Source organism: Canis lupus, chromosome 11 (genome assembly GCF_011100685.1).
Source record: "Canis lupus familiaris isolate Mischka breed German Shepherd chromosome 11, alternate assembly UU_Cfam_GSD_1.0, whole genome shotgun sequence".
In the NCBI taxonomy this organism is placed as follows: Eukaryota; Metazoa; Chordata; class Mammalia; order Carnivora; family Canidae; genus Canis; species Canis lupus.
Genome location: NC_049232.1, coordinates 15,668,380 through 15,696,329, shown reverse-complemented (window position 1 = coordinate 15,696,329; position 27,950 = coordinate 15,668,380). Strand labels below are relative to the sequence as shown.

Below are 27,950 nucleotides of genomic sequence, written 5' to 3'. Positions count from 1 at the left end.
CATTTCTGTGCAAGATGGAGATTTGCAAAGAAGTGGAGGAGATGAGATTTGACTTCCCATCAGTGTCAAAAGTTGAGCAATAGCCGAAGTAAAACCAACGAATCACTAAAGTGTTTATAAGAAAAAGTTTATTGTGCATCCACCAAAAAGGCCGTTTGGAAACCTGGAGCGCTTTATTCTTCACAGTGGTTGGTTGTAATAGTAGTTTTCATAAGTGAGAGGGGAATTGGTCAGTGGTCACCTCTTCCCAACCTTGGGAAACAGTTCAAGTTTTGCTTATGATTTTTCAGAGGCATATCCAAGAAATGACCCAGGTGAAGTCAGTCTTGCAAAATAAGCTCAGTTAAACATTGCTTGCATGACTAAACTGGTTTTGTTGACTCGGAATTTTCAGGGCTGGTCTCAATTTGTTTTTTATTTTAACACTTGAAACAACCAAATAATGCTGACAAATCCTATGAACAATGGTTTTAAGACTCTGGAAATCAGGTAATGAAGAACAGTCATGCCTGAGAGAAGGGAGAGAATGCAGGTGAGTCCTACAATTGCTCCGGCTGACTGCCTGGAGAGAGTTTTCAGGCTGTGGTGGAGGGAGGGGAACCTAGGCAGAAATGAGCTGCCGAAATGGATCTGGGAGTCAGCCCAGGGGGCTAGAGTTCGCAGAGTGGAGCCCTGGTGGGAAGAGAATCTGACTCTCTTTTTAAAGATTTTATTTATTCATGAGAGATACAGAGAAAGAAGCAGAGACACAGGCAGAGGGAGAAGCAGGCTTCCTCTGGGAAGCCCAGTGTGAGACTCGATCCCAGGACCCTGAGATCACACCCTGAACCAGAGGCAGACACTCAACCACTGAGCCACCCAGGTGCTCCAAGAGAATCTTTCTTTAAAAGACATTAAGAGAAGAAAAAGAGAAACCACAGTCTGGAAGAAAGTATTTGTAAATCATGTATCCCATAAAGGACTTGAATCCAAAATATGTAATGATACTTCAAAACTCAATAAGAAAATGGTTCTATAAAAACAGACAAAGGTTTTGAACAGACTCTTCACCAAGAAAGATGCACAGATGGTGTCAAATAACACATGAAAAGATGAACATCTGTTGTCATTAGGAGAATGCATATCAGAGCTGCAATGAAGTGCCACAGTACACTGATATTAGAAAGTCTGCAGTTTTATTTATTTTTAAATGTATTTTATTTATTTATTCATGAGAGACAGAGAGAGAGAGAGAGAGGCTGAGACGGGGCAGAGGGAGAAACAGGCTCCATGCAGGGAGCCTGATGTGGGACTTGATCCGGGGTCTCCAGGATCAGGCCCTGGGCTAAAGGTGGCGTTAAACCGCTGAGCCACCTGGGCTGCCCTAAGTCTGCAGTTTTAAAGACGGATTATGTCAAGTGTTGGTGAGGATGTAGAGGAATTGGCCCTTTCATACGCTGCTGGTGGGAATGTCAAATAGAATGCTTTGGAAAAAGTTTGGCAGTTTCTTCACAAATGAAGCATATACCTTCTGTATGACCCAGCCATTCCACTGCCAGGTGCTTACTCAAGAGAAATAAAGTATTTGTCTATACAGAGGATGGTACAGGAATATTCATAGCAGTTTTGTTGGTAATAAACAAAAACTAGAAACAACCCAAATAGTCCATCCACAGGCTGATAAATAAACAATAGGTGGTGCATACATAATACCGATATTATTCAGCAATAAAAGAATGGATTATTGGGCAGCCCGGGTGACTCAGCGGTTTAGAGCCGCCTTCAGCCCAGGACCTGATCCTGAAGTACCGGGATCGAGTCCCACGTCCGGCTCCCTGCATGGAGCCTGCTTCTCCCTCTGCCTGTGTCTCTGCCTCCCTCTCTCTCTCTCTGTGTCTCATGAATAAATAACAAAAATCTTTTTTAAAAAATGGATTATTGAAACACGCAAAAAGTTGATAAATGTTAAAATATTCTGAATGAAAGAATACAGACAAAAGAGTACATACAGTATGGTTCACTTATAAAATTCTAGAAAATACAAACATACATTGAGACAGAAAACCAATCTGTGGGTACTTGGGGATGGGTGTTGTAGAGAGGGCACAACAGAGGGATTGCAGAGGAATTACTTTTAAGGGTGATGGATATGTCTATTATCTTTATTGTTGTGATGGTTTTACAAGTATATACTTATGTCAAAACTTAAATTCTTGGGATCCCTGGGTGGCACAGCGGTTTAGCGCCTGCCTTTGGCCCAGGGCGCGATCCTGGAGACCCGGGATCGAATCCCACGTCGGGCTCCCGGTGCATGGAGCCTGCTTCTCCCTCTGCCTGTGTCTCTGCCTCTCTCTCTCTCTCTCTCTCTCTGTGACTATCATAAATAAATAAAAATTAAAAAAAACTTAAATTCTACACTTCAAACATGCATAGTTTACTGTATGTAAATTATACCTCAATCAAGGTATTAAAAATTAGAAATAAATTGGAGTGTTGTGACCGTGATTCTAGTTAGATAAAACTGCACCCACATTCCTTGTGGCAGCAAACAAACCTGTTTATTTCCTGCTTCTACTACCTTGGACTACACTCTGACTAGGGTAGCTCACCCTGAGGGCAAGGGTCTCTCCAGCTCTAGGTCCTGGAAAAGAATTTTGTTACTTCCTCCTGTGGCCCATGTATGTGCAGACAACAAGGAATAGAGTCCACACTCATAATCTGTAAATGGAAAAATTGCAAAGGAGTATTGGGATCACTGCCTGGCCAGGGCACAAGAGTGAGGGAGGGCAAAAGCCTACATAGCTTACTTAGGTCCAGGGATTAATGGTCTTCTATCATCCCATTATCATATGGGGAGGGGAAATGAAAATAAATAGATGGTTGAATGTATGTACCTGTAGCTTAAGGACAATTAGAAACAGAATGGGGAAAATGCATAATTGTAGCTTTCTGGAGACAGAAGCAGGCATACTAACATGTCACCAGATCAGTGCAGGGGCAGAAGGACAGAGGGATGCTTCCCTGGATGACATACTGTCACTTTGTGTCTCAGAAGGCTTTTTATTTTTATTTTTATTTTTTAAAGGTTTTATTTATTCATTCATGAGAGACGCACAGAGAGAGGCAGAGACATAGGCAGAGGGAGAAGCAGGCTCCCTGCAAGGAGCCCAATGCGGGACTTGATCCCAGATCCTGGGATCATGCCCTGAGCCGAAGGCTGACTCACGACTGCTGAGCCACCCAGGTGTCCCTCAGAAGCCTTTTCTTTTTTTTTTTAAAGATTTTGTTTATTTATTCATGAGAGGCCCAGAAAGAGAGGTAGAGACCCAGGCAGAGGGAGGATAAGCAGGCCCCATGCAAGCAGCCCGATGCGGGACTCAATCCTGGGAATCTGGGATCAGGCCCTGAGCCAAAGGCAGATGCCAAGTGCTGAGCCACCAGCTTCCCTAGAAGGCTTTTTATAATCAATTCCAGAAAGAACAGTGAAAATGACTTTCTGGAGGAATTTTTATTTTTTATTTTATTTTTTTGGAGGAACTTTTTTTTAAAACAATTGACAGTTTTATTTTCACATTTCACAATACAAATGAAAATTTCCTCTCTTTTTTTTTTTTTTTTTTTGGTTCCCTACTCCCCTGCAAAAACTATTTTCTCTTTTTGATAGGAAGGGGGAGCAAGCATTCCTTGTCATGCTGTTAGAAAACACCCAGAGTCACAGCACCATGCCCTCCTGGTGAAGTAGAATAAGTAAATGTAAAATGAATATAAAGAGGTTCCTGTCTCTCCCTATCTGTCTGGTCGAGTCATTCCTGGCCAAGTGGGCACCATCATGGGATGGGCAGGAAGTCTCATCACTGGGGGCCCAGGTATCACTGGCATGTGGCCTCCCACAGGTGGCCTCATTCCAGGAGCAGGTCCCATTGGGATTATCCCAGGAGGAGGAGGAGAAGGAGGGCCCATCATATGGGGCTCTGGCATCATAACAGGGTGAGGAGGACTCGGGAGATTTGGGGGAGATGGGATCATCACCCCTGCAGGTGGAGGAGCAGAGAATGGAGTAGGAGGTATCTTGTTGAAATGCAGCAGTGGTTTTGTTGATGAGGCTCTGAGCCTGCTCTTCCATCCGTTTCCGATAGTAGTCTTTTCACATTCTCTTTGTGTGTCTTTCTCATAGATGGAGAGTCATGGGTGAGGTATGTGTCACAGTAGTCACGATAAAACTTAGGCATGTTGCTTTGCAGGCCATTGGCCACTCCCTTTTGGAGGAATTTTAAAAGATTGAAGAAGAATGGGCTCCGTGGTTCACCAAGACCCATTGAGATTGTGGTTTTGTTTATGGCAAGCAAGGGCCATCTTCCCCTCCCATTTTTCATTACCACATACTTGGATTACTGATATAGTAGACTGTGTGTGTGTGTGTGTGTGTGTGTGTGTAAAGATAGACTATAAAGTGGTTGGAAACAAATAAGAGAAACTACAAGAATTGGTGACAACAGTTAGGTCTCTGTTTTTATCAAGTTAAGAAAAGCCTTAATATTTAAAAAATTATCTTAATTATCAAATATTAGCAATATTTTAAAAAATTGTTTTTTAATTGACAATTTCAACACCTTAACAAAAACAAGCATTTTCATTACTTTGTATTACCTTCCAAGGATTTGTCCATATGGCTGAATATATTTAGCTAGATGTTGTCATGTAATTTTGCACTCAGATTTTTTTCACTAAATGTTTTGACATCAAACATCTCTTTGCTGCTTTTTAAAATGTTCTTGGAAAAAAGTGTTCTTGGAGGGGGAAAGAAAATACCCTTTGATGAAATGCATTTCCCTGGAAGGTAGAATTAGACCTACCAGGGAGATTAAAAGCAGACATAGCAAATTATGCTGCGCTTATCACGAGTGTAGCTGCCACCTGTCACCACACAAGGGCTTTATAATACCATTGACTTTATTCCCTGTGCTTGGACTTTTTGTCCCTAAACTGAAATCAGAAGTCAGACACTTAATTGACCCAGTCGCCCAGGAGCCCCTCTTTGACATTTAATTATTCTACATTGTGGTGTGGATGCCCTTGAGTTCAACTTGTTTGGAACTTCTTGTGCTTCCTGAACTTGGATGTTTGCATACTTCCCTTGGTTAGGGAAGTTTTTAGCGATTGTTTTTTCAAGAAGCTTTCTTCCCCACTTTTCTTTCTCTCTTCCTTGTGGGATCGCTATAATGCAGATATTTTTTTCCACGATATTCAAGATATGGATGTTATCCAAGATATCCCATCACCTTTCCTCATTAAAAAAAAAAAAAAAAATCTTTTTTCCTTTTGCTCTTCATCTTGGGTCCTTTCCATTACCCTGTCTTCCATTTGCTGATCTGTTCTGTATCTTCTAATCTACTGTTGGTTACACTCTAGTGTACTTTTCCTTTCACTTGTATTCTTCAATTCTGACTGGTTCTTTGCTGTACTTTGTTTCAGTTTCCACTTGAGTTCACCCACTCTTTCTCTAGTCTGGGGAGGATCTTTATAAACCATTACCTTGAACTCTTTATCAGGTAGATTGGTTATCTGTGTTTCATTTAGTTTTTTTTTTTTTTTTTTTTCATTTTGAGGTTTTGTTTTGTTTCATTTGGAGCACATTCCTCTTTGTCCTCATTTTGTTTGAATTTCCTTGTTTCTATGAATTAGGTTGAACAACTACTTCTCCTACACTTGAGGGAATGACCCTATGTATGGTCATCCCCTGTGGAGACTGGTCTGGACTGGGAGTCCTGGTGGGATGGCTAGAGCTGAAGTGCTCATGGGCTGGGGCAGTCCAAGGGCTCTCCGTGCAGAGGGCACCTATGCGGGACAGCTTAAGCTAAAGCGGGTACAAACTGGGAGGTCCTGGGGCTCTCTGCTTAGAGGGCACCCTGGAAGTCCCCTGAAGCTGAGTGGGTGTGGGCTGAGTTAGATCCAGGCTCTGTGCTTACGGCATCCTGGGAGGCCAGCTGAAGTTGAGCTGGGTAAAAGCCAGGGTATTCTAGGGTGCCCCAGGCCTCCTGGGAGTGGTCTGGAGCCAAAGTAGTGTGGGGCTGGAGTCTTCTGGGTGCTTTGCACCTGTGTCACCTTGGTGAAAATGTTGGAGATGTAGTGCACACTGACCAGAGGTGTCCTGTCTGATACCACGCTGGGGCTGGTGTGCATTAGGAGCCAAGGGCTCAGTGAGGCTGCAGGCTGATGAGGGTGCCCATCCTCCACTCCTGTTCATGTTATCAGGATAGAGAGAGAACATAAACTGTTGTGCTCACCAGTCCCTTTGGCCCACAGAGAGGTCTAGACCCTCCCCTGCCGTTTGGTAGGGCTCTAGAGCCGGATTTTTTTTTTTTTAAGATTTTATTTATTTATTCATGAGAGACACACAGAGAGAGGCAGAGATATAGGCAGAGGGAGAATCAGGCTCCTGTGGGTAGCCCAATGCAGGACTCCATCCCAGGACCCTGAGATCACAACTTGAGCTGAAGGCAGACGCTCAACCACTGAGTCACACAGGCACCCTAGTACCCTAGTGCTGGATCTTTTATAGTTGCTCTTATAATATGTGGCTTTTTTCTCCATCCTCCAAGGCAGGTGAATCTGCTCAGGTCCCTCAGCACTATCCCTCCCCACTGCAGTTTGGATCATCAGGGGTGGGTTGCCCTTGTAACTGTGTCCTCATCCCTCTTCCCATTCTTTTTTTTTTTTTTAATTTTTTTTTTTTAATTTATGATAGTCACAGAGAGAGAGAGAGAGAGAGACAGAGACAGAGACAGAGACAGAGGAAGAAGCAGAAGCAGGCTCCATGCACCGGGAGCCCGATGTGGGATTCGATCCCGGGTCTCCAGGATCGCGCCCTGGGCCAAAGGCAGGCGCCAAACCGCTGCGCCACCCAGGGATCCCTCTTCCCATTCTTTATATGGTTTTTCTGTCTTTTGATGTGTGGAAGCTGTTCAGTCAGCACTTAGCTCTTCAGGAGAAACTGATCTATAAATAGGTATAGATTTATACCTCCATGGTGGAGATGAGTTCAGGGTGTTCCTCCACTGCCTTCTTGGATTGGAACTCCCAAGAATTCATCTTTTATGGAATAATACACATATTTAATGGAATAATAGATATTTAATATCCTATAGTAATATTTCATTGTATATGTACACTGCATTTTCTTTATCTATTCATCCATCAGTGTACACTTCGGTTGTTTACATATCTTGGCTATTGTGAATAATGCTGCAATGTCCCATTAATATGGGAGTGCATATATATATTTTTTTGAGTTAGTGTTTTTGCATATTATTGGATAAATATACAGAAGTGGAGTTACTGGATCCTGTAGTAGCTCTTTTTAATTTTTTGAGGAACCTTCATATTTTTTTCTATAGTGATTGCACCAGTCTACACTGTCACCACCAGTGCAGAAGGGTTCCCTCTTCTCCATGTCCTAGCCAGTATTTGCAATTTCTTGTCCTTTTGATAGTAGCCATTCTAACAGGTGAAGGGGATATCTCATTGTAATATTGATTTGCATTTACCTAATGATTAGTGAAACTGAGAATCTTTTCACCTGTTGGTCATCTATATGTCTTTGGAAAAATATCTGTTCAATTCTTTATTTTGAATATTAATCCCTTCTCAGATACATGATCTGCAAATATTTTCCCTTATTCAGTATGTTGCCTTTCCATTTTGTTGATGGTTTCCTTTGCTGTATAGAAGCTTTTTAGTTTGATGGGGTATCAATTGTTTATCTTTTATGGTATTTGTTTTTGATGTCAGATCTTAAAAATCATCACTAAGACCAATGTCAAGGAGCATACTACTATGTTTTCTTCTAGAAATTTTATGACTTCAGGTCCTACATTCAAATCTTCAGTCAGTCATGTACAGTGCAAGCTGGAGGTCCATTTCCATTCTTTTGCATGTGGCTGTCCAGCCTTTCTAATACCATTTATTGAAAACACTGTGCTTTTTTGATGATAGATTTTTGGCTCCTTTGTCATAGATTAATTGACCATATATGCATGGGTTTATTTCTGGGCTCTTTTTTTTTCTTTTCCATTCATCTATATGTCTGTTTTTATTCCCATACCATACTGTATTGATTACTATAGTTTCATAATATAGTTTGAAATCAAGGAGCATGATGCTTCCATCTTTGTTCTTTCTCAGGATGCTTTGTTTGGCTATTTAGTTTGTTTTGTGATTCCGTGCAAATATTAGGGTTGTTCTATTTCTGTGAAAAATGGCATTGGAATTTTGATGAGGATTGCATTGCATCTATAGATTGCTTTGGTAAGGCTTAGCATTTGGAAAAAACAAAGAATGGTAAGAACTCAGTGGTCAATGATGCTTCATTTAATGTCTCTAATTTTTTTGTTTAGTCAAGAACTGGTAATATTATCATTATTAGTAGGGGTAGGTTTAAAACAAGCACATAGGGGATCCCTGGGTGGCGCAGTGGTTTGGTGCCTGCCTTTGGCCCAGGGCGCGATCCTGGAGACCCGGGATCAAATCCCACATCGGGCTCCCGGTGCATGGAGCCTGCTTCTCCCTCTGCCTGTGTCTCTGCCTCTCTCTCTCTCTGTGTGACATCATAAATAAATAAACATTTTTAAAAAATAAATAAATAAAACAAGCACATAGGGCAGCCCTGGTGGCGCTGCGGTTTGGCGCCGCCTGCAGCCTAGGGTGTGATCCTGGAGACCCGGATCGAGTCCCACATTGGGCTCCCTGCATGGATCCTGCTTCTCCCTCTCCCTCTCCCTCTGCCTGTGTCTCTGCCTCTCTCTCTGTGTCTATGAATAAATAAATAAAATCTTTTTAAAAATAAAAAAAATAAAACAAGCACATAAAAGGAATATACCACTGGGTTCCTTTGTGAGAAGATTAGGTATGGATCCCAAATGACAGCATAACTATTACCAGTGTGTGGAATTTTAACTTAAAAAAAATGCTTGAGGGGCTCCCTGGATGGCTCACGGTTTAGCACCTGCCTTCAGCCCAGGGCGTGATCCTGGGGTCCCGGGGTCGAGTTCCACTTTGGGCTCCCTGTGTGGAGCCTGCTTCTCCCTCTGCCTATGTCTTTGCCTCTCTCTCTTTCTGTGTCTCTCATGAATAAATGAATAAAAGCCTTAAAAAAATGCTTGAGGGGTGCATGTCTGGCTCAGTCAGTGGAGCATGTGACTGTTGATCTTAGAGTTGTGAGTTCAGGCCCCACATTGGGTGTATTTTCACTTAAAAATAAAATCGTAAAAAAACGTTTGAGAGTAAAACCACCTGGAGTTTCTACAACATGTTAGTGTCCATGACTTTAGATCACCAGAAAGAAACAGATAAACAAAGAGAGCATCACCTGAATTTCACTATGACGATACATAAAACAAAAGCACATAAGAGAAAATTCACATTTAAGTTGGAAATTTTTCAATTTGACCCCAAGAATTTATGAATTAGGATGAGTCATGGAAGACAAAAAATAAAATGTGTCTGGCTGGCTTAGAGGAGCATGAGACTCTTGATCTCAGGGTCATAAGTCTGAGCCCTACCTTGAGTGTAGAGATTACTTTAAAATCTTAAAGAGGAGTTTGTCTGGGATAGTTTCAAAGAATTCCATAAATGAATACCTGGGAAATGCCTTGGAGTATTGCAGAGTCTATAGGAAGGTATCTTAAATATTCACAAAGCTTGAGAGGTCAATAATAATAGCATTTCTAGTTTATGTGAGACTGATGATTTCCATTCATCCAAATAGTATATATTTCATTCTAGATGAAATATTAAGATGCACAGAAATAGACTTATAACCAGTTAATCTCTTTTTAAGTTTTTTCTGTCTGATTCTAGAAAGATAATGCTAAGGTTTTATTATTTTAAGATTTTATTCATTTATTCATGAAAGACAGAGAGGCAGAGACACAGGCAGAGGGAAAAGCAGGTTCCCTGTGGGGAGCCTGATGCGGGACTCGATCCCAGGATCCCAGGATCACGCCCTGAGCCAAAAGCAGATGCTCAACCACTGAGCCACCCAGATTCCTCAATACTAAATTTTTAAAGGGTATGTATGGTGGACATTTGCTGTTATTTTAACCACTCAACATCTGAAACCCCTTCTTACTTTAGAATTCTCTACTTTTTTATCTAGGTGGTAGAGGGTGAAAATCCCAGATGCTTGCTTCCTCATGCTTCTTTGGAGTTAATATGCAGGTGTATGGCCTGGGCAGCATCATTCAGATCCGTTTGTACCAGATTTAGACTTAGGAGCTACTAACAAAAAATAAAACAAGTGAATCTTACCCAGAGCAAAAATAGTCACTACATTTAGAAATGATAATGTGCTTTCTCTCTCTTTGGGAAAAACTGTAGTGGATGTTGGAAAAGCTATTTAAAAAGTCACTACTGGCACAGAACTAGTGGCAGTGTTACTGGGCAAGAGTGGACACAAATTGTAGGATGTGATTCCCTGAGAGCCACTTAATATTTTTAATTAACTTCTCTAATTAAAAATAGGTAGTAACTGCTCATTGTACCAAATTTAGAGAATATAGAAAAGGTCAATGAGTGTTTGTTTCCATATGTATATGTGTATATACACACATATGGAGGAATTTTTTCATATAATTGGGATATTATATATAGTTTTGTGCCTCCCTTTAAAAATTTTATTTATATTTTTAAAAGATTTTATTTATTCATTCAGGAGAGACAGAGAGAGGCAGAGACACGGGCAGAGGGAGAAGCAGGCTCCCCGGGAGGAGCCTGATGCGGCACTCGATCCCGAGACTCCAGGATCATGTCCTGGGCTGATGGGCCGAAGGCAGGCGCTAAACCACTGAGCTACCCAGGGATCCCTGTGCCTCCTTTTTTTTAATGGTGTTTTTATACCATCCTTTGACAACACAGGTTCTAGTTATATCATTTAATTGTTCTGTTACTGAATATTTAGAATCTCTACTATTTGTCATAATTCTTCAAAGGATATTCTTGCATATATGTATATTAGACTTGATCTCTGCTTACTTCTTCGGGATAAAGTCTTAGCAGATTACTACTAATTCATGAAATATCAAACTTTTTATTTATTTTAAAGTGTCCTCTTTAACCTTCATCACCTATGTCACCTATCCTCCCTACCCTCTGGTACCCCAAGTTTGTTCTCTATCGTTGAGTCTTTTGCTTGATTTGCTTTTTTTTCTCTTCGCTCCTTTATTTCTTAAATTCCACATATGAGTGATATCACATGGTATTTGTCCTTCTCTCACTTATTTCACATCACGAATTACTCTCTAGCTCCATCCATGTCATCGCAAATGGCAAGATTTCATTCTTTATGGCTGAATAATATTCCATTGTTACATCATTGTGTGATATCTATCACTTCATCATTCATCTGTCAATGAACACTTAGGTTGCTGCCATAATTTGGCTATTGTAAATAATGCGGTTACAATAGGGATGCATGTATCCCTTTGAATTAGTGTTTTTGTATTTTGGGGGTAAATACCCAGTAACGTGATTCCTGAATCATTAGTTGTGTTTTTAGCTTTTTGAGGAATCTCCATACTGTTTTCCATAGTAGCTGCATCATTTTTTAAAAAAAGATTTTATTTATTTTAATTTTTTTAAATTTATTTATGATAGTCACAGAGAGAGAGAGAGAGAGAGAGAGAGAGAGAGAGAGAGGCAGAGACACAGGCAGAGGGAGAAGCAGGCTCCATGCACCAGGGAGCCTGACGTGGGATTTTATCCCGGGTCTCCAGGATCGCGCCCTGGGCCAAAGGCAGGCGCCAAACCGCTGCGCCACCCAGGGATCCCTTTATTTATTTATTTATTCATGAGTGACAAAGAGAGAGGCAGAGACCTAGGCAGAGGGAGAAGCAGCCTCCTTGCAGGGACCTGGATATGGGACTCAATCCCAGGACCTGGGGATCACGACCTAAGGTGAAGGCAGATGCTCAACCTGCCATCCCGGTTTACTTTTCCACCAACAGTGCAGGAGGGGTTTTCTTCTCCACATCCTCACCAACACTTGTTTCCAGTGTTTTTGATTTTAGCCATTCTGACAGGTATGAGGCGATAACTCATTGTAGTTTTGATTTGCATTTCCCTGATGAGTGATGCTGAGCATCTTTTCATGTGTCTGTTGGCCATCTGGATGTGTTCTTTGGAGAAAGGTCTGTTCATGTCTTCTGACCATTTGTTTTTTGGGTACATAAGTACTTTTTATATTTTAGATACTTTATTGGATGTGTAACTTGCAAAAGCTTCTATTCTGAATGTTGTCTTTTAGTTTTGTTTCCTTCACTGAGAAATTTGCACCTTTTAAAGCTTTTCATATACTGGAAAATTTCACTGTATAGGTGGCTTACCCATTCTGGATTCCCTAATGGGTTTTGACTATACCCGCGTGGAACTTTTATGATACTGGTATGCCAGACATGAAGACATTTCTAAAAGTAACGAATATGGTCCTTGTTATGAGAACATACTACTTGCATGACACAGTATGTGCTCTAGAGACACATTTGATCCTCCCAACATTTCTATGGGTACTTCTTGTCACATAAATAAAATGGGAGAAAAATAGCCAAAAATCCTCAGGTCATACAGCTCATAAAATGTGGACCCAGGAATAAAGCCTTTGATTTCAGACTTCATTTTTTAAAAAATATTTTATTTTTATTTATTCGTGAGAGACAGAGAGAGAGAGAGAGAGAGAGAGAAGCAGAGACACAGGCAGAGGGAGAAGCAGGCTCCCGGGGGGTGGAGGGGAGCCCGATGCAGGACTCGATTCCAAGACCCTGGGATTACAGGCAGATGCTTAACCATTGAGCCACCCAGGTGCCCCCAGAATTCATTTTATTTTCCCTGTATCAATACAACCCCAGAATTTAAGTAATTTTTGAGTTTTGAAATGAATATTTGGGAGGAAAGATGCATAGGTGAGTGAGTTGGAAGTAGTGGGGAGGAGATGAGAAACAGTTAAAAAGGCATGTTGTCTTAGTTAAAAGGGCTTACAAATGGACAAAACACAGTGTTATTAGAAGGGCATTTTAACCAATGAGTATTTATTAAAAGCCAGGGGGTGCACCAGGCACAGTTCATGTCCAGCAGGCTAACAAATATAAATGATGTAACCAATTCATTTATTAGCTTATCTGATTAAACAAAGTACATTTCATAGAAATGATTATAAAATGCATTGCCAATAGAAACAGTATCATTTATATTACAGATTTAAGGTATCTAAATAATTAATAAAAACCAGCCAACCGATATGTTAAATACAAGTTAGCAGACCACCAGTTACTTCTTTAGTCAACAAGAGAGAGAAGCAGGCATTTGTCATGCTAAGAGGCGTTTCAGCATTCCATATGGGCATCCTGTTTCTCAAAACTAAGAGTCCTGTAAACTTAAAAAGTCAGTTTTTCATCCAGTATCAAATCATATTGTACTTTTTGGTTTAAAGAAAGATTAGTTTTGGTTTCAGAGTAAGTTTAATTTAATACTTAAGTTGCATGTGTCACAGATTCTGGATCTGGGGTGGGTGTGATGATCAGTCCAATTTAGTATTAGTTATAGGAACACAACAAAACATAAACAGGGTATTTTTAATCTGCTCTGTGATATTCTTGCCCGTACTCATTTGAGAAGATACATAGGGTGATTTAAAGCACAAGAGAACAGCAGAAGGGGCAGGAAAGAAAAAAAAATGCTGCTGGTGTTGCAGAGGCAAGTCTGTTTTGGAGAGTCATGGCTAATTCTCGAAAGGACAGTATCCAGTTTTTGGCATGAGATCTATCCCTTAGTTCGAAGATTGGTTCGGGGGTGGGTGTAAAGGAGAGAAAAGTAGCATGGAAAGGACTAAAAATGCATGGAGTGGAGTGTGTTTGCTGACACAGTCATGATGACTGTGGAAACCACAATCATCCGAGAGAGTGTCCACCAGACCCTTCCTGAGACTTCCAGAGATGGGTCTGTTTTCTTCAGGCAGCAGCACTGAAAACCTCCTCAGAGTCAGGGTCAATGTTTATTGCACAGGAACCAGAATTCCTCCCCCTTCCCCCCTTTCCTGAGCTGGAGACCTCCAAGTGCAGACGTGGCTGGGGATGCCCATTGCTCCTCTGGCCAGCAGGGAGCGCGCCACAACAATGTCCAGGGGAGCACCTTCTCTTCAAAGGGAAGCACGAGGTATCATGTTGGTCTGAACCATCCAGTCTGTCAGTCACCATTCTCAAGCAGCTTCTGTAGGTTGTTTTGTATCTTGAAAGAATGAGAGAGAAGTTCCTGTTATTAAATAGAATGGAGTATATCAAGGACCTGTTTGCCATGACCTAGATAATGTTTGACATTTTTTTTTTTTAAGATTTTATTTATTCATGAGAGACACACAGAGAGAGGCAGAGACATAGGCAGAGGGAGAAGCAGGCTCCCTGCAGGGAGTCCAATGTGGGACTCAATCCCAGGAGCCTGGGATCATGACCTGAGCCCAAGGCAAAGGCTCTACCACTGAGCCACTCAGGTTGCCCGAGATTCATCTCTTCTTTGAATAAAAGCTACCCCCCAGGTTTTAAATCAGGCAAATGCTTCTTAGTGGAATCAAACTCTGCTGATAATCCACTTTAAAATGAAAAAAAAAAAAAGGGGGGGGGGGCTAAAAAAGACAGAGTAGCACCAAGATGATAATGTCAGGAGAGACCAAGAGAAATCAGATGGAAGAAAAAGAACAAAAGCCCTGGCAACACCAAGTGTGACCTAAATGCAGAGATAATGGGAAACTGATCCTTACAGAGCCTGTGTGTCATGTGGTGTCTGATTCAAATCATCAATGTTTAACACTCCTACTAGATATTACACATTTCCCAGACGACTGAATTTCACATGCACAGGGTCCATGACGTATCTTTGGATCTGAAAACTATGATACCGTGTTGGACAATAAAAATGTGCTCAGTAAAAAAAAAAAAAAAAGAAAAAGAAAAAAAAATGTGCTCAGTAGATGTTTGTTGAGTAAACGAATGTAAAGAATTCTGAGCAAGGAATTTTCAATGAGCAATACTGTGATGAGTGAGGAACTCCATGGAACAAAAGAAAGATTATATATATATGTATTTTTTTTTTTGACGGTGTGAGCATGAGTTGGGGGAGGGGCAGAGGGAGAGGGAGAGAGAATCTCAAGTAGACTCCCTGCTGAGTATGGAGCCCAATGCAGGGTTTGAACTCACAACTCTGAGATCACTACCTGAGCTTGAAACCAAGGGTTTGATGCTCAACAGACTGAGCCACCCAGGGGCTCCAGACTTTGTAGAAAAAGCCTATGATTTCCCTCAGGCACAGAGGGTTGGCAAAGAGGAAAGGATCTAATATGTGTATGCCAATGAGTAAGGGCCAGGTGGGGCCAGGTAGGGAGAGAGAGATATGGGACTATGTGATCAGGCTCACAGATATTCCCAAAATACTGAGATGTAAGGAAACCAGAGGTAAGGGAATAGACTAGGCCACCTGGCCCCCAGATGTTAGGGAGTATTTTTCTTTGGTGGCTACAGTGTAATCACAGAAAATGACCAGACCACAAAGAAGTAAGTCATTAAGGATGTTATCAAACATGTATAGAAGCAGAGTGCAACATATAGCTTTTCAGAACTTCAACACAGGCATTTGGGCCCAACTCGACTTTTGACTGCTTCTGCTCAGGGGCTGAGGTTTCTGTTGGTACAGCAGAGCCTCCTCGTCGAGGAGCTGGCCTCCATCGGACACTCAGCCAGGATGTACCAGATGTGGCCAGCTGTCGGCCTGCTGTGGACAGGTTCTCCTGTTTTCTGGCCCTCCTTACAGCATGTGGTACCCTAGGCTAGGCCTGGCGCAAGAGTGGGAAGAAATGCACAAGGGAGTGGTAGGATGGATTCTGTGTGCTTCTGGTCCAAAGAATACCGTTTGCCAGCGTGAACAACCCATTAAATGAACACCACGCCCTTCTCTAGTCTAGCATGGAAGCCAAACGTGTAAGCATTTCATTAAAAGAAAAAAAAATTATCCTCAATTCTCAGCAACTAACATTTTAGAAAAGAAAACACTTCTGGTGGCTACATCAGACCTTCTCTGGGATGATTTTGGATTAAAAAGAGAAAAAAAAATGTTTCCAAGTTCGTCCACAGATTCAATAGGAATTAGATGTCATGCTTGGGTTTAGAACTGAACTCTGGAGATTCCTTTGCTCTCAATACTCGAGTAGTTGAATTCTAAATACCAGTTAGTCTAGCAAAACCAACATAATTGGACTCATTTGTAGTTCACGTGTCTTACCAAGTAAGCATAACTGCACTTAGGGAAAGCCACCAAATACTGGGCATTTGTGGTAGCGGTTTGAACTGAACCCTTCACTTTAAACCTTTCCTTAGGGTTTAGGGCTGAACCAAACTGCCAGATGCAGGAGATAGACTACTGAAAGGAGAAGTTAAGAAATGTTAATTTGATTTAACTCTGGGCTGTTTCTACTGAGCCCACCTTCTTGCTCACCCTCCTACTGACTTCAAAGAATGACGCAGGCTTAAGGACAGATCTGCTCTAAAATTGCCCTACTGGAAGATACTCTTAGAGGGCAAAGGTCCATCACTGGCTTCACTGGCAGGGCCTCAGGAGACAGATGGTGAGGAGCAGCAAACCTAACTTTGGAGTCAGAGCCAGATCTGCCAACTTTGCGTGTCTCCTCAAGAGTGAGTTACTTTGAAACTTTGACTCTTTCTCTGTTGGACAGAAGAGGGATGTCGACAGAAGAGGGACATCGATCTGGCAGGGCTTATAACTGAGACTGAATACAGTATTTCATGTATGGTAACAATCGGCCTGGATGGAGCCAGGCTCACTCTGTGGTCAGGACACTCCCTGCCGTGTCCCTCCACTGAGTCACTTGCCATGGGGCCCTTGTAGGAGAAAGAAATATTTCTAATTAAGGAGGAAAAGCTAAAGACCCATCCACAAGGAGAATGAGATTGAAGCCCATTTCTTGGTGTGGGGGGAAAAAAACCAAACAAACCTCTTTCACATGTACCATGAAATCCCCTGGCTGGGTTTGGTCACTGAGGCTGCTCCCTTACACCCCAAAAGTGTTTGTGTGTGTAACCCCTGCTCTATGGCAATCCACAGGCACTCTGGCTCCTGCCTCAACACAGGAAATAAATGAGTCACCTTTTCTAATTTGATTATGTTAGCCGTGAGCTCCTGGCAGAGGACTTCCACATTTAATTGTACTTGTGACCCCAGGCCGGATGGTGCTGTCTGTCTGTAGGAACAAAGAGAAAATTTATTGTGGGCAGGGGTGACAAAAGAAGTGGAATGAACATGCTTTACATTTATTTGAACAGAACACTCTGTTAGGGTAGTAGAGAGAGAGAGAGAGAGAGAGAGAGAGAGCACGCGCATTTAACTTGCTAGTACCAGAAAGGCTCTGCAGGAATCCCCCCCCACCCCTCCAGAATGCATGTATCGCGAAAGCTCGGCGGGAAGCCTCTGAAGCTATTTTTGTTGAAATGTTGGTGTTGTGCCTTGGCTTCCCCATAAAAATCAGGCAATTCTGCTCCAGCACATGGCTTCTTAGACCTCTTGGTAACCTCTGACACCCGCCCTATCTTCACCACAGCAGAAATCTACAACAATTGGTGCTCTTTTCAGCCACAGACTTTTTTATGGGAGGAGGGGCCATTTACACATAGGAACTTTTCAGAATGTGTAGGAAGGTCTTTTAAATTTTTTTAAAGATTTTATTTATTTACTCATGAGAGACACAGAGAGAGAGAGAGAGGCAGAGACACAGACAGAGGGAGAAGCAGGCTCCCCGCAGGGAGCCTGACGTAGGACTCGATCCCAGGACCCCAGGATTACGTCCTGGGATGAAGGCAGACCCTCAACCACTGAGCACCCCAGGCGTCCCAAGAATGTGTAGGAAGGTCTTTAATGAAATTGTTCCTGAAGTGTGAGACTTTTGTAGTTCTTTTTTTTGAGACTTGCTATGCCCATGTAACTGTTCTTATAAGCTAACAGATGTATTCAGTGTTTACCATTTGAACTATTTCTGGCATGGGCTCTTCCCCCAGGGCCCACTGGGGTCCTACGCCAGCTAAAACTAGGAAACTCAGAGCTGTCGGTACATTTTCCTGGAGGAGTGGTCTAAAGCTGTTTATCAGATTTTCATGTTAAGGTTAAGAACTGTGGTCTGTGTCCCCTTTCCGTATTTCTTGGTTGTAATTTATTTTTAGCTATTAGGTTTTTTTTTTTCCTTTTAAGGATTTTATTTATTTATTCATGAGAGACACAAAGAAAAGGCAGAGACACAGGCAGAGGGAGAAGCAGGCTCCTTGTATGTGTGACTCGATCCTGGAATTTTGGGATTATGACCTGAGCTGAAAGCAGATGCTCAACTGCTGAGCCACCCAGGCATCCCAGCACTAGGTTTTTATTTATTTTAAAATGTCATTTATTGGGACACCTGGGTGGTTCAGCAGTTGAGCATCTGCCTTCTGCTCAGAATGTGATCCCGGGATCAAGTTCCACATCAGGCTCCTTGCAGGAAGCCTGCTTCTCCCTCTGCCTGTGCCTCTCATGAATAAATAAATAAATGACATTTTATTTTTTTTTTAAAGATTTTATTTGAGAGAGAGAGAGAGCATACGAGCAGGGGGAAGGGCAGAGGGAATCTCATGCTGACTCCCTGCTGAGGGAGGAGTCCAACCTGGGGCTCAATCTCACCACCCTGAGATCATGACCTGAGCCGAAGACAAGAGTGGGATGCTTAACCGACTGAGCTACCCAGGCACCCCAGCCATTTGGTTTTTATATGGCAATAATGGGTCTGATTATTTTACACAGGTACTTGGTAAATGACTGATGATCGACTAAACATTAAAAAAGCAATCAGATGTTTTTCTGTTTACTACTACTAAACACAAATGGTTCTTTCTTTATCCCTGAGCCATACTATCAAAATCTTAGATTCCAAACAGGAAACTGAATTGGAATCTTTGAGTATTTAGAGGAGGGAACTGAGACCCACAGAACTGAAGGATCAACATGAAATTCTGACAGTGTATAGGCTACAGATGTACCAACAAAGCAGGTAAAAGGAATGAACTGTGACAACTAACCAATCCAGTTACAAGTGTGGGTCTACCTACTGGGCAGTTTTGGCTGGATCACTTTGGAGGAAGAAAGATAGGAAAAGAAGCTTAGGTCCTATGAAAGTTCCTTATGAACATCTTCCCATCAGTCATAAATAATCTTGATTTCTGGTACTTGTTCCTGGGTTGATTATTTAAATAGTAGAATGAATATTCCTTTTGTGCTTGTTAGCAGAGTTTCCGCTTTATCTCCAAGTTAACAAAATGATAATAGGAGGTTCATTTCCTAAAAAATTATGAGGTATATTTAAAAAAAAATCAACCTTGTACATGATAGTGAACTAGGAGGGAATGTTAGATTAGTGTAGACTAAGTATGTTAACATTTTGAACAAGATGGGAGAGAGGAAATAAGGGCAGAGTATAAATCTATTCCAGGCCATTCTTTATGCTTTTGTATAAATGGCTCAAAGGTATATATATATGGTTCAAAAAAACCCTAAATGCCAATAGACATGTAAGCCACAGAACAAGACTTTAAGGTAGTTATTTGAGCATAAAGAGGCCACAGAATGGCATAGTATAATCGTTCTCCAAGTTTAGACCCAGGCTGGCACCATCAACATCATCTGGTAATTTGACAGAAATGCAAATTCTCAGGCCCTCAGATCGAGTACATCAGAAACTCTGGGGATGAGCCCTGCAGTCTGTTTTCATAAGCCATCCAGATGATTCTGAAGCACACTCTAGCCTGATGCAGTTGCTAAGCTGTACATCACAACCAAGCCATTGATAGACTAGAAAGCCTATCCTTGTAGTCATACAGACTTGCATCTGTGTCCTGATTTTATTACAAACTGTAAGACCTTAAATTATTTCTCTAGGTCTCAGTTTCCTCATCTATAAAATGGGAATAAAAGTTATCTTAAAGGGTTATGGTGAACATAAAATGAGAGAAAATTGCATTTGTGCATGTATATATCTATTCTAATGGAGTCTCTAGCATGTGGTACAAACTCTGTAAATGAGTATCTCTACTTTTAAAACTTGGTTAGGCACATGGCTGGCTCAGTCAGAAGACCATTCAACTCTTGATCTCTGGGTCATGAGTTTGAGGCCCACAATGGGTGAAGAGATTATTTAAATAAATAAATGAAAAAAAAATCCACAACCCAAAAGTTTAAAGAAAAAGAACTTGGGTTAAAAGTATGCTTTCTAACATGGATTAATTTATTTTACTTTTTAGGTAATTCATCAAAATCCTCATGTATATGGATTTAAAGAAAAGAGCTTTGTGTGTGAATAGGTTTAATTATGTCAGGAATGTTAAACATGACTGTGATGGAAAAACCTTCACAGATGCATTCAGCTATTACTAGTTACAGAGATCTTCAAAGTGGTCAAGAGTTTCATAAATTAAAAAAAAAGAGTTTCATAAATATATGAATATAAAGAGTTAATACACGCTAAATAAGCTGAGTTACTTGAATTGCTTCTTTGCTATTCATGTCTTCACCCACTGCCATTTTACTAAGATAAACTGGTATATTTTAATAAATGGGCCAAGGTCACAACTGAGTCTTAGGATAATAGAAACGATAATGTATGCTTGTTTCTTGATAAACTAGCAACACTTTAGCAACTCAAGAACTGTTCAGTCAGGGCATTCATTTCTAGGACTCTCCCACCTGCCCCACTACTTCCAACAAAGACCCTTAACCAAACGTCTCATACAGAATGTAACCTCAATTTATGTTTGCTAAGAAGGATGGTAAGCACCAAACATTATACTAGTCTCAGTAGCAAGCAGATGGCACTGCAGGGAATCGTCTTACTCGTGATGAGTGTCCACAATGGAGGTTAGTGACCCCAGCCTCTCTTCCAGAGTATTAATTCTGTATCTCATGTAGAAGGTGGAGATGATTAGTGCGCAGACCCTGGAAAGGGATGAAAGGGAGATTTTCAATAGGTTGATGAACTCACATTCATAAAACAACCAACTGAGAGCCAGTGTTGTACACCGAAGGCAACATATTCCCCAAAATTAACTTGCCAAAGAGACTAGAGAAAGGTCTTTTCTCAATGGGCTGATGCTTGTCACAAAACTTGAGAGCTAGAACAGGATTTAAAATCTGGCCCAGGTTCCTCAACTTACAAACAATGGCCATCCTTCTAGGGTCTCTCAAGGCCATGCCCACAGGGGATTGCCAGCCTCTGCTCCTTTTCCCAGTGGTGCTATGTCCTGTACTAGGAGGGCCTAGCCAGTGAGTGCCCAGTCTTGTTTTCTGGTGACTCACAAATTCCCTTCTTTATCTGGAAACCAAACTGGGCACATCCTCCTGGGTTGTAAGGAACAGCCTAGAACTGGGTCAGCCTATTTTCAGAAAAACAACTGGTTCAGGAATGGAATCTGAGGGGGAATTTTTTTAAAGTCTTTGCCTGAGTTTTCAGTAGAGGGGATGAAGATATTTTAAAGTTGTTTTGGCCTCTGTCCAGAGGACACGGGATAGATGAGAAAATAAACAGTAAAAGGCCAAAGATGCTTCAGCATTCACAGAACAGTTTTCTTATTAATAGTATCCACTCAGAAGTTAGTCCTTTGCTGGAATTGGTACACTGTGGTCTTCCTCCCTTCTATTTATTTAAGTAAGGGGATGTGACCTAAGTATAAGGGAAAAAAATGTTGGACTAGGAGACAAAAACTGTCAAAGGGAAGATTTTGGTCACATTAGAGATAACTGAGATTTACAATGATTCTTGGAAGCGTGAGATTTTTCTTTTAGAGAACTGAACCATTTTAAGTCACTCATAGTAAATACATCTACTTACACAATTGCGTAAAATATAAGAATATGGTGCAGAGTTGTACGTGTCTGAGACTTGACTTTGTGTAAGACTCCAATGGTTTCTGACTGACCTGTTGGGGGAGGAAAAGAGGAACAGGTTTAAAACTACCACACACCTCCCTTATCCAGTAAAGTCCCTATGGGGAAGAGGTACTTGCAAGAGAAAACATTCACTAAAGCCTTCCACGTTAACCAGTACTTGTAATTCCTTCCAACATGTTACATATTTACGGAGAGCATCATCTGTGTCAAGCATTGCACTTGAGTGAATCGTGTACAAAACTCTCATACCAGTATAATTGGTAAACAGTTATTAGAATTAGTAAATAAACAATTCAGTAATTTGAGTTTTATCATCAATTTTTGAATAACAATCTCAAAGTTTTCAAAATAATGGACTTCCAGGAAGGCTATTCACCTTTATATCCCTGATAATAAAGCAGAGAATTGGATACTGTTTGTTGAATGAATACATGAATTAATATGCAAAGAAAAAAGACCTACAGTAGGAAAGGAGGGGAGGGATATGAAAGGCAGTCATAAAGTGAAATATGAGGAGCTTTTATTTATTTTTTTTGAGATTTAATTTCTTTAGAGAGTGAGAGAGAGCACTCATGAGCAGAGAAAGAGGGAGAGAGAGACTCCCAAGTAGACTCTACACCGAGCATGGACCTTGACATGGGGAATGATCCCAGGACCCTGAAATCGTGACATGAGCCAAAACCAAGAGTAGGATGCTCAACCAACTGAGCTGCCCAGGTTCCCCTGAAATAGGCCCTTTAAAAGTTACAAGCAGATGTCTGCCACTGTCCCCTATCCAAGACCTTCTGTTCCTTACCATGTACAGGGAGACTCTTGGCTTTTCCTTCAGGCACTCTATTCACATGGGCATCTGCCCGAGCTGGTTTTGTTTCTCCCTTGGAGACATTCAGAACTGTCTGGGATTCCGTCACATGGAAATCTATCAAGCCAAAAATGGGGCTGGCTAAGTTTCTTCCCAATGCATTTAGAAACACAGGATCAACCACAAAGCAAATCAATCTCACAACATGCATAAAGGCTGAGACTATAAATACATCTTCTCACAAGTTGGTTCCCTGGATAGGTATTGAAATTCAAAGCTTAGGCAAGTAACATAATGATATAAAGACAGTCTGTTCTTAGCCCTCTGACTCATGGGGGCCATTCAGCTATAACAGTGAATAATATGATTGAAGGAAGAGGTAAAAAGAAAAAACATTTTGTGTTTTTTTCTCTTTCAACCACCCTAATATTGTGTCTATTTAAGAGACACATATTGAATGTGTGTAAAGAGAAATGGATATTTACCATGTAAACAATTCCTTTTACCTAAACTTTCAAGCTATCCTTTCTCCAGAGTCCCTTCTCAATTATTAATTGATAATTAGTCCCTTCTTAATGAGTTGACAAGGTGGTTTTGTTGGGTTTTGTTTTTGTTTGACAGGGGTGAGATGAGGATGTTTTGTGGAACATTCTATTTTAGTTGACAAAGAAATGTCTCAGACCTCGGGAGTTCTCAGATTCAGGAGTCTGAGAGCCAGAACTGCTGTATCCTTCCATCTCTTGCCGCCTTTGTCGAACCACTCCATCCAGATCTGAGAATTCATCGTTGAAATCCTGAAAGGAAACAATGAAGTGTACAGAGTTAAATTCCCCTCATTGAACAGACAGGACTCTGTAACTGCCAGCCCTTTCACTTGGGCCTGACCTATAAAATACTGAAAAAGAAGGGAAGATTACTCCATACCACTGGGATTTCCTCAACAGATCAGGGTATCTGGTGACCGAAACGGATTTTTCTGGGCGGTTAGAATTCTGTCAACAGTGGCCAACTTGTTGGAAACAACAAATAACTAGAAAAAAAGTTGAACTGCTGATGATTGCAAACCTTCCACGGTAGAACTGGAGAAATCTCATTAGCACTTTGTAATGAGAAAAAGTGATTGACACAGAAACCTATATGAGAACAAACAGATGCACAGGTATTTTCTACATGCAAAGGTATTCTTTAAATCCGAGTTTTAAAAAAGGTGTTGGAAGTGAAAGGAAAAATGGGTTTAACAAATGAGACACTGAAAGGAAAGTTTTAGCTTCCCCAAACCCCAACCAAATTAAGAGTCTGTACTATCACTTTTGAATTAGAGACAGAGGGTAGAGGGGTGAGCAGTAGGGAAAAAGCAGGGCTCTTTCACTTTATATCCTACTTGTTTCCCCCAAATGCTTAAGAACTGATGGGACTACTGGTGTCATTAAAGTGTCTCTGGGGAAGTTCCAAGTAGGCTGAGATTTTCAGTTAAGTTAGCTGCCAAATGAAGAGACTCCTCGTGTAAGGAAATGACCACCCTTTGGCTTAAACTAGCTATCTTTTGATCATTTCAACAACTCATTTCAATTTCATGCAGGAATTTATAGGGGATAGAAAGTTGAAGAATTCAAGTCTCCTCAATATCATAATTATTGACTGAAGACCTATCATGTATCAGGCAGTTTGCAGAAGCTCCTTGACAACTGCACTTAATCTTCATGGCCACATCATGGGGTTGGTATTTTGCTGGATGAAGAAACTGAGTCACAGCAGGTAAAGAGCTTGTCTGATACCATAACTCAGCTGGGTGGAACCCAGATTTGAAACTCAGTTTGTTGGATTCTAAATCCTATGTGTTGTCTTTTATTTTGTATGACTTCCCATTACTTTTTTGTTCCCCAAGGTATTTTTTTAATTGAGATAAAAGTCATGTAATGTAAGTCATCATTTAAAGCATGCAATTTAGTGGTTTTTAAAATAATCACAATTTTCATGCAGCCATCACCACTGTCTTATTTCAGAACATTTCCACTACCTTCAAAGTGAAACCCTTTACCTGTTAGCAGTTACTCCTAATTTCTCCCTCCCCCATCCCTTGGCAACCACTAATTTTCTGTCTCTATTGATTTATCTCAGACTTTTCATATAAATGGAATTGTACCATATGTGGCCTTTTGTGTCTAGCTTCTTTTGCTTAGCATTATGTTTCCAAGGTTTGTCCATGTTGCATGTGTCAGTATTCCTTCCTTTATATGGTCAAATAATATTCTATTTTATGGACATATCACATTTTATTTACCCATTCTGCAAATGATGGACATTAGGATTGTTTCTACTTTTTTTTTTTTTTTTTTTTGGCTATTATGAACAGTGCAGTTGTGAACATTTTTTTTTTTTTTTGTAAGATTTTACCCATTCACCTAAGAGACAGAAAGTATACAGAAACAGAGGGTGGGGATCCCTGGGTGGCGCAGCGGTTTGGCGCCTGCCTTTGGCCCAGGGCGCGATCCTGGAGACCCAAGATCGAATCCCATGTCGGGCTCCCGGTGCATGGAGCCTGCTTCTCCCTCTGCCTGTGTCTCTGCCTCTCTCTCTCTCTCTCTCTCTCTTTCTGTGACTATCATAAATAAATAAAAATTAAAAAAAAAAAAAAAAAGAAACAGAGGGTGAAGCAGACTCCCCACTGAGCAGGGAGCCTGATATGGGGCTCGATCAGGACCCGGAGATCATAACCTGAGCTGAAGGCAGACACTTAAACCAACTAAGCCACCTAGGTGTGCCTGCTGTGAACATTCCTGTAAAACTTTTATATGTTTTCAATTCCTGTATTTTTTAACAGCTCTCAAAACAGATCTGCAGATGTTTAAAGCATGGGCTCTTACTACTGTACCCAGGGTATCCCAATATTTAACAGTAATCAATTTGGAATAATCACCTGAATAAATATGGCTAGGAGTTTCCGGATGACATTATACCATCATAGGTATAAATCTTGTACAAATAGGGGGAACTACTTTCCACTGGAGATTTACTATACAGTCAACAAAGTCTAAAGAAAAAAAAAATCTCTTTCACTTAGTCACTATAAAGTTCTTTTACAATTATTTCTGGATATTCCTCATGTTTTCTACTAAGCTATAAAGTCTTAGAAGCCAAGAACTAGTTTTGATTTTTCTTAGTGTCCTTGTAGCATACACTAGCACAGTGCCTGGAACACAGCAATTCGTGGGGATGAATCATGCCGCTACCTTAAGAGACTGGTGAATTCCTCTAAAATAACACTGACAAGGAAAGACAGCAAAGTTTTACGAACACCTCCACTGACCACTCACTTGACCAGACAGCACTATCACGTTCCTTTTGCAGGACAGCTTTTCAATTACTTTATTTATTTTATTTATTTATTTTTTCTTTTCAACTACTTGAAAACAGTTTATGGCCTCCTCTCTCCCCCCGTTTCCCACCCTATTCTTCAGCACAGAAATGCCCTGGGTCTTCATTTTACCTCAGATATTAAGGTCCTACTCTGTCTCTCCCCCAGTCATGGTATAAGATAAGTATGATTGTGGGACACATTTCATTTCTGTTGCATTTAGATAGTTACATAGGCAGCTCACCAGAGGCAGAGAGGAAGGGCGGTCGGCCCGGAAACTGTTTTCCAGAGAAGATGGGTTGGGACTGTTCCCGACGCTCATATTCTGAAATTATTGAAACAAAATGAAAACCCAAATCAACTACAAAACCACAGGAAATACAGAGAGGAGACAGCAAAGGAGCCGAGGGAGGTTGTACTCACTTCTAAGTGTCCACACACAGATTTTAGTAGCTTGTAAGTAGAATCTCTGGAGAGTAAGGAGACAAATATGTACTGAAAAACAAAACAGTAATTATTAACAGATACTACCTGAAAAGAAGTGAGAGTGCAAAATTTATAAATATATTTATACATTTAAATATATATCTTATATATAAATAGTATATGTAGAATATAAACAATAGTTATTATAGATTATATATAGATATATTAAGCATATATAATATAATCTTATATATGTGTATTTTTTTCTTTTCCTTTTCAAATGATGGAGACTATCTTCTGGTCTACAGTCTCATTCACTCACACATTTTTAAATTTCATTTCTGGAATAAACCAAACCTATTCCCCCACAACAGCAACAAAACCCTCAGACCCCATTTAAGTAATAAAGCAACAGAGAGCAACATGAAGGCTTCAATATGCTAACACTGATGCTCCAAACAAACAAGCACAGGCAGGAAAGGACCTAGACACTAAAAAAAAAAAAAAAAAAAAAAAAAAAAAAGGCTAGTGATATTTGCTAGAACCTCTTTAAAGCTTATTCCCTACCACCACCACCCTCTTTCTTTCAAGGTATTTAACAATTCCCAAGGGTCCTCTTTCTCTGTTCTGACCTAGATTTCCACTAAACATTTCCCAGAGGCTCTCACAGGCTTGTTCTGTTTCAAGCTACTTCCAGACCGTCCCTTGTACAAATATGGAGATTTTCTAGTGAATGCAAATACATAAGCGATGGGAAAGAAGTGAAATCAGACTCGGCAAGTACTTTGGAGACAAATGACAAGGAAAAATAATTTTTTTTTTTTTTAATTTTTTTAAATTTATTTATGATAGTCACACAGAGAGAGAGAGAGAGGCAGAGACACAGGCAGAGGGAGAAGCAGGCTCCATGCACCAGGAGCCCGATATGGGATTCGATCCCGGGTCTCCAGGATCGCGCCCCGGGCCAAAGGCAGGCGCTAAACCACTGCGCCACCCAGGGATCCCAAGGAAAAATAATTTTACCATGAACAGTATATGAAGAAAATATTAGAACTCACTCTTTCTGATCTATTTGATCTATTTGATCTTTTCAGATCCCTTTCCAGAAGTTTGTGATTATCCCTTTCACTCATCAACAAGAGCACTTGATCACTTGATATGCTTTCCTAGCAAGTACGTATTCCAAAGTAGTTAACATTGTGGGTGCTGCCATTAGACCTAGTTGCAAAGTCTGACTCTGATACTTAGAAGTGGGTGACAATGGGCAAACTATTCAACCACTCTTGGCTTCAGTTTACTTTTGATTTTCCTTTTTTTTTTTTTTTTTTAGGATTTTTTTTATTGACAGAGAGAGAGAGAGAGAGAGAGAGGTAGGAGGGGTAG

General features: G+C 40.9%; 1 protein-coding gene and 1 long non-coding RNA gene across 6 annotated transcripts in view; one reads left to right on the top strand and one right to left on the bottom strand.

Moving 5' to 3' along the window:
* The first annotated feature begins 21 nt into the window (after positions 1-21).
* On the top strand, positions 22-27,729 carry LOC119873877. The gene is made up of 3 exons (XR_005366622.1): positions 22-532; positions 24,366-24,541; positions 27,662-27,729. It is a non-coding gene; the product is annotated as an uncharacterized LOC119873877 (long non-coding RNA).
* The window catches only part of GRAMD2B (GRAM domain containing 2B), a 110,927-nt gene continuing 96,001 nt past the window's right edge, over positions 13,025-27,950 (bottom strand). For all 5 annotated transcript variants that reach the window (XM_038552002.1, XM_038552005.1, XM_038552003.1 and 2 more), the window contains 8 exons: positions 26,565-26,636; positions 26,386-26,466; positions 23,469-23,580; positions 22,781-22,903; positions 21,926-22,013; positions 20,932-21,033; positions 17,173-17,266; positions 13,025-14,250 (listed from right to left, as the gene is read on the bottom strand). In XM_038552002.1, the coding sequence (XP_038407930.1) occupies positions 14,209-14,250; positions 17,173-17,266; positions 20,932-21,033; positions 21,926-22,013; positions 22,781-22,903; positions 23,469-23,580; positions 26,386-26,466; positions 26,565-26,636 (714 nt within the window). In that variant the 3' untranslated portion in view covers positions 13,025-14,208. The remainder of the gene's footprint in view (positions 14,251-17,172; positions 17,267-20,931; positions 21,034-21,925; positions 22,014-22,780; positions 22,904-23,468; positions 23,581-26,385; positions 26,467-26,564; positions 26,637-27,950) is intronic.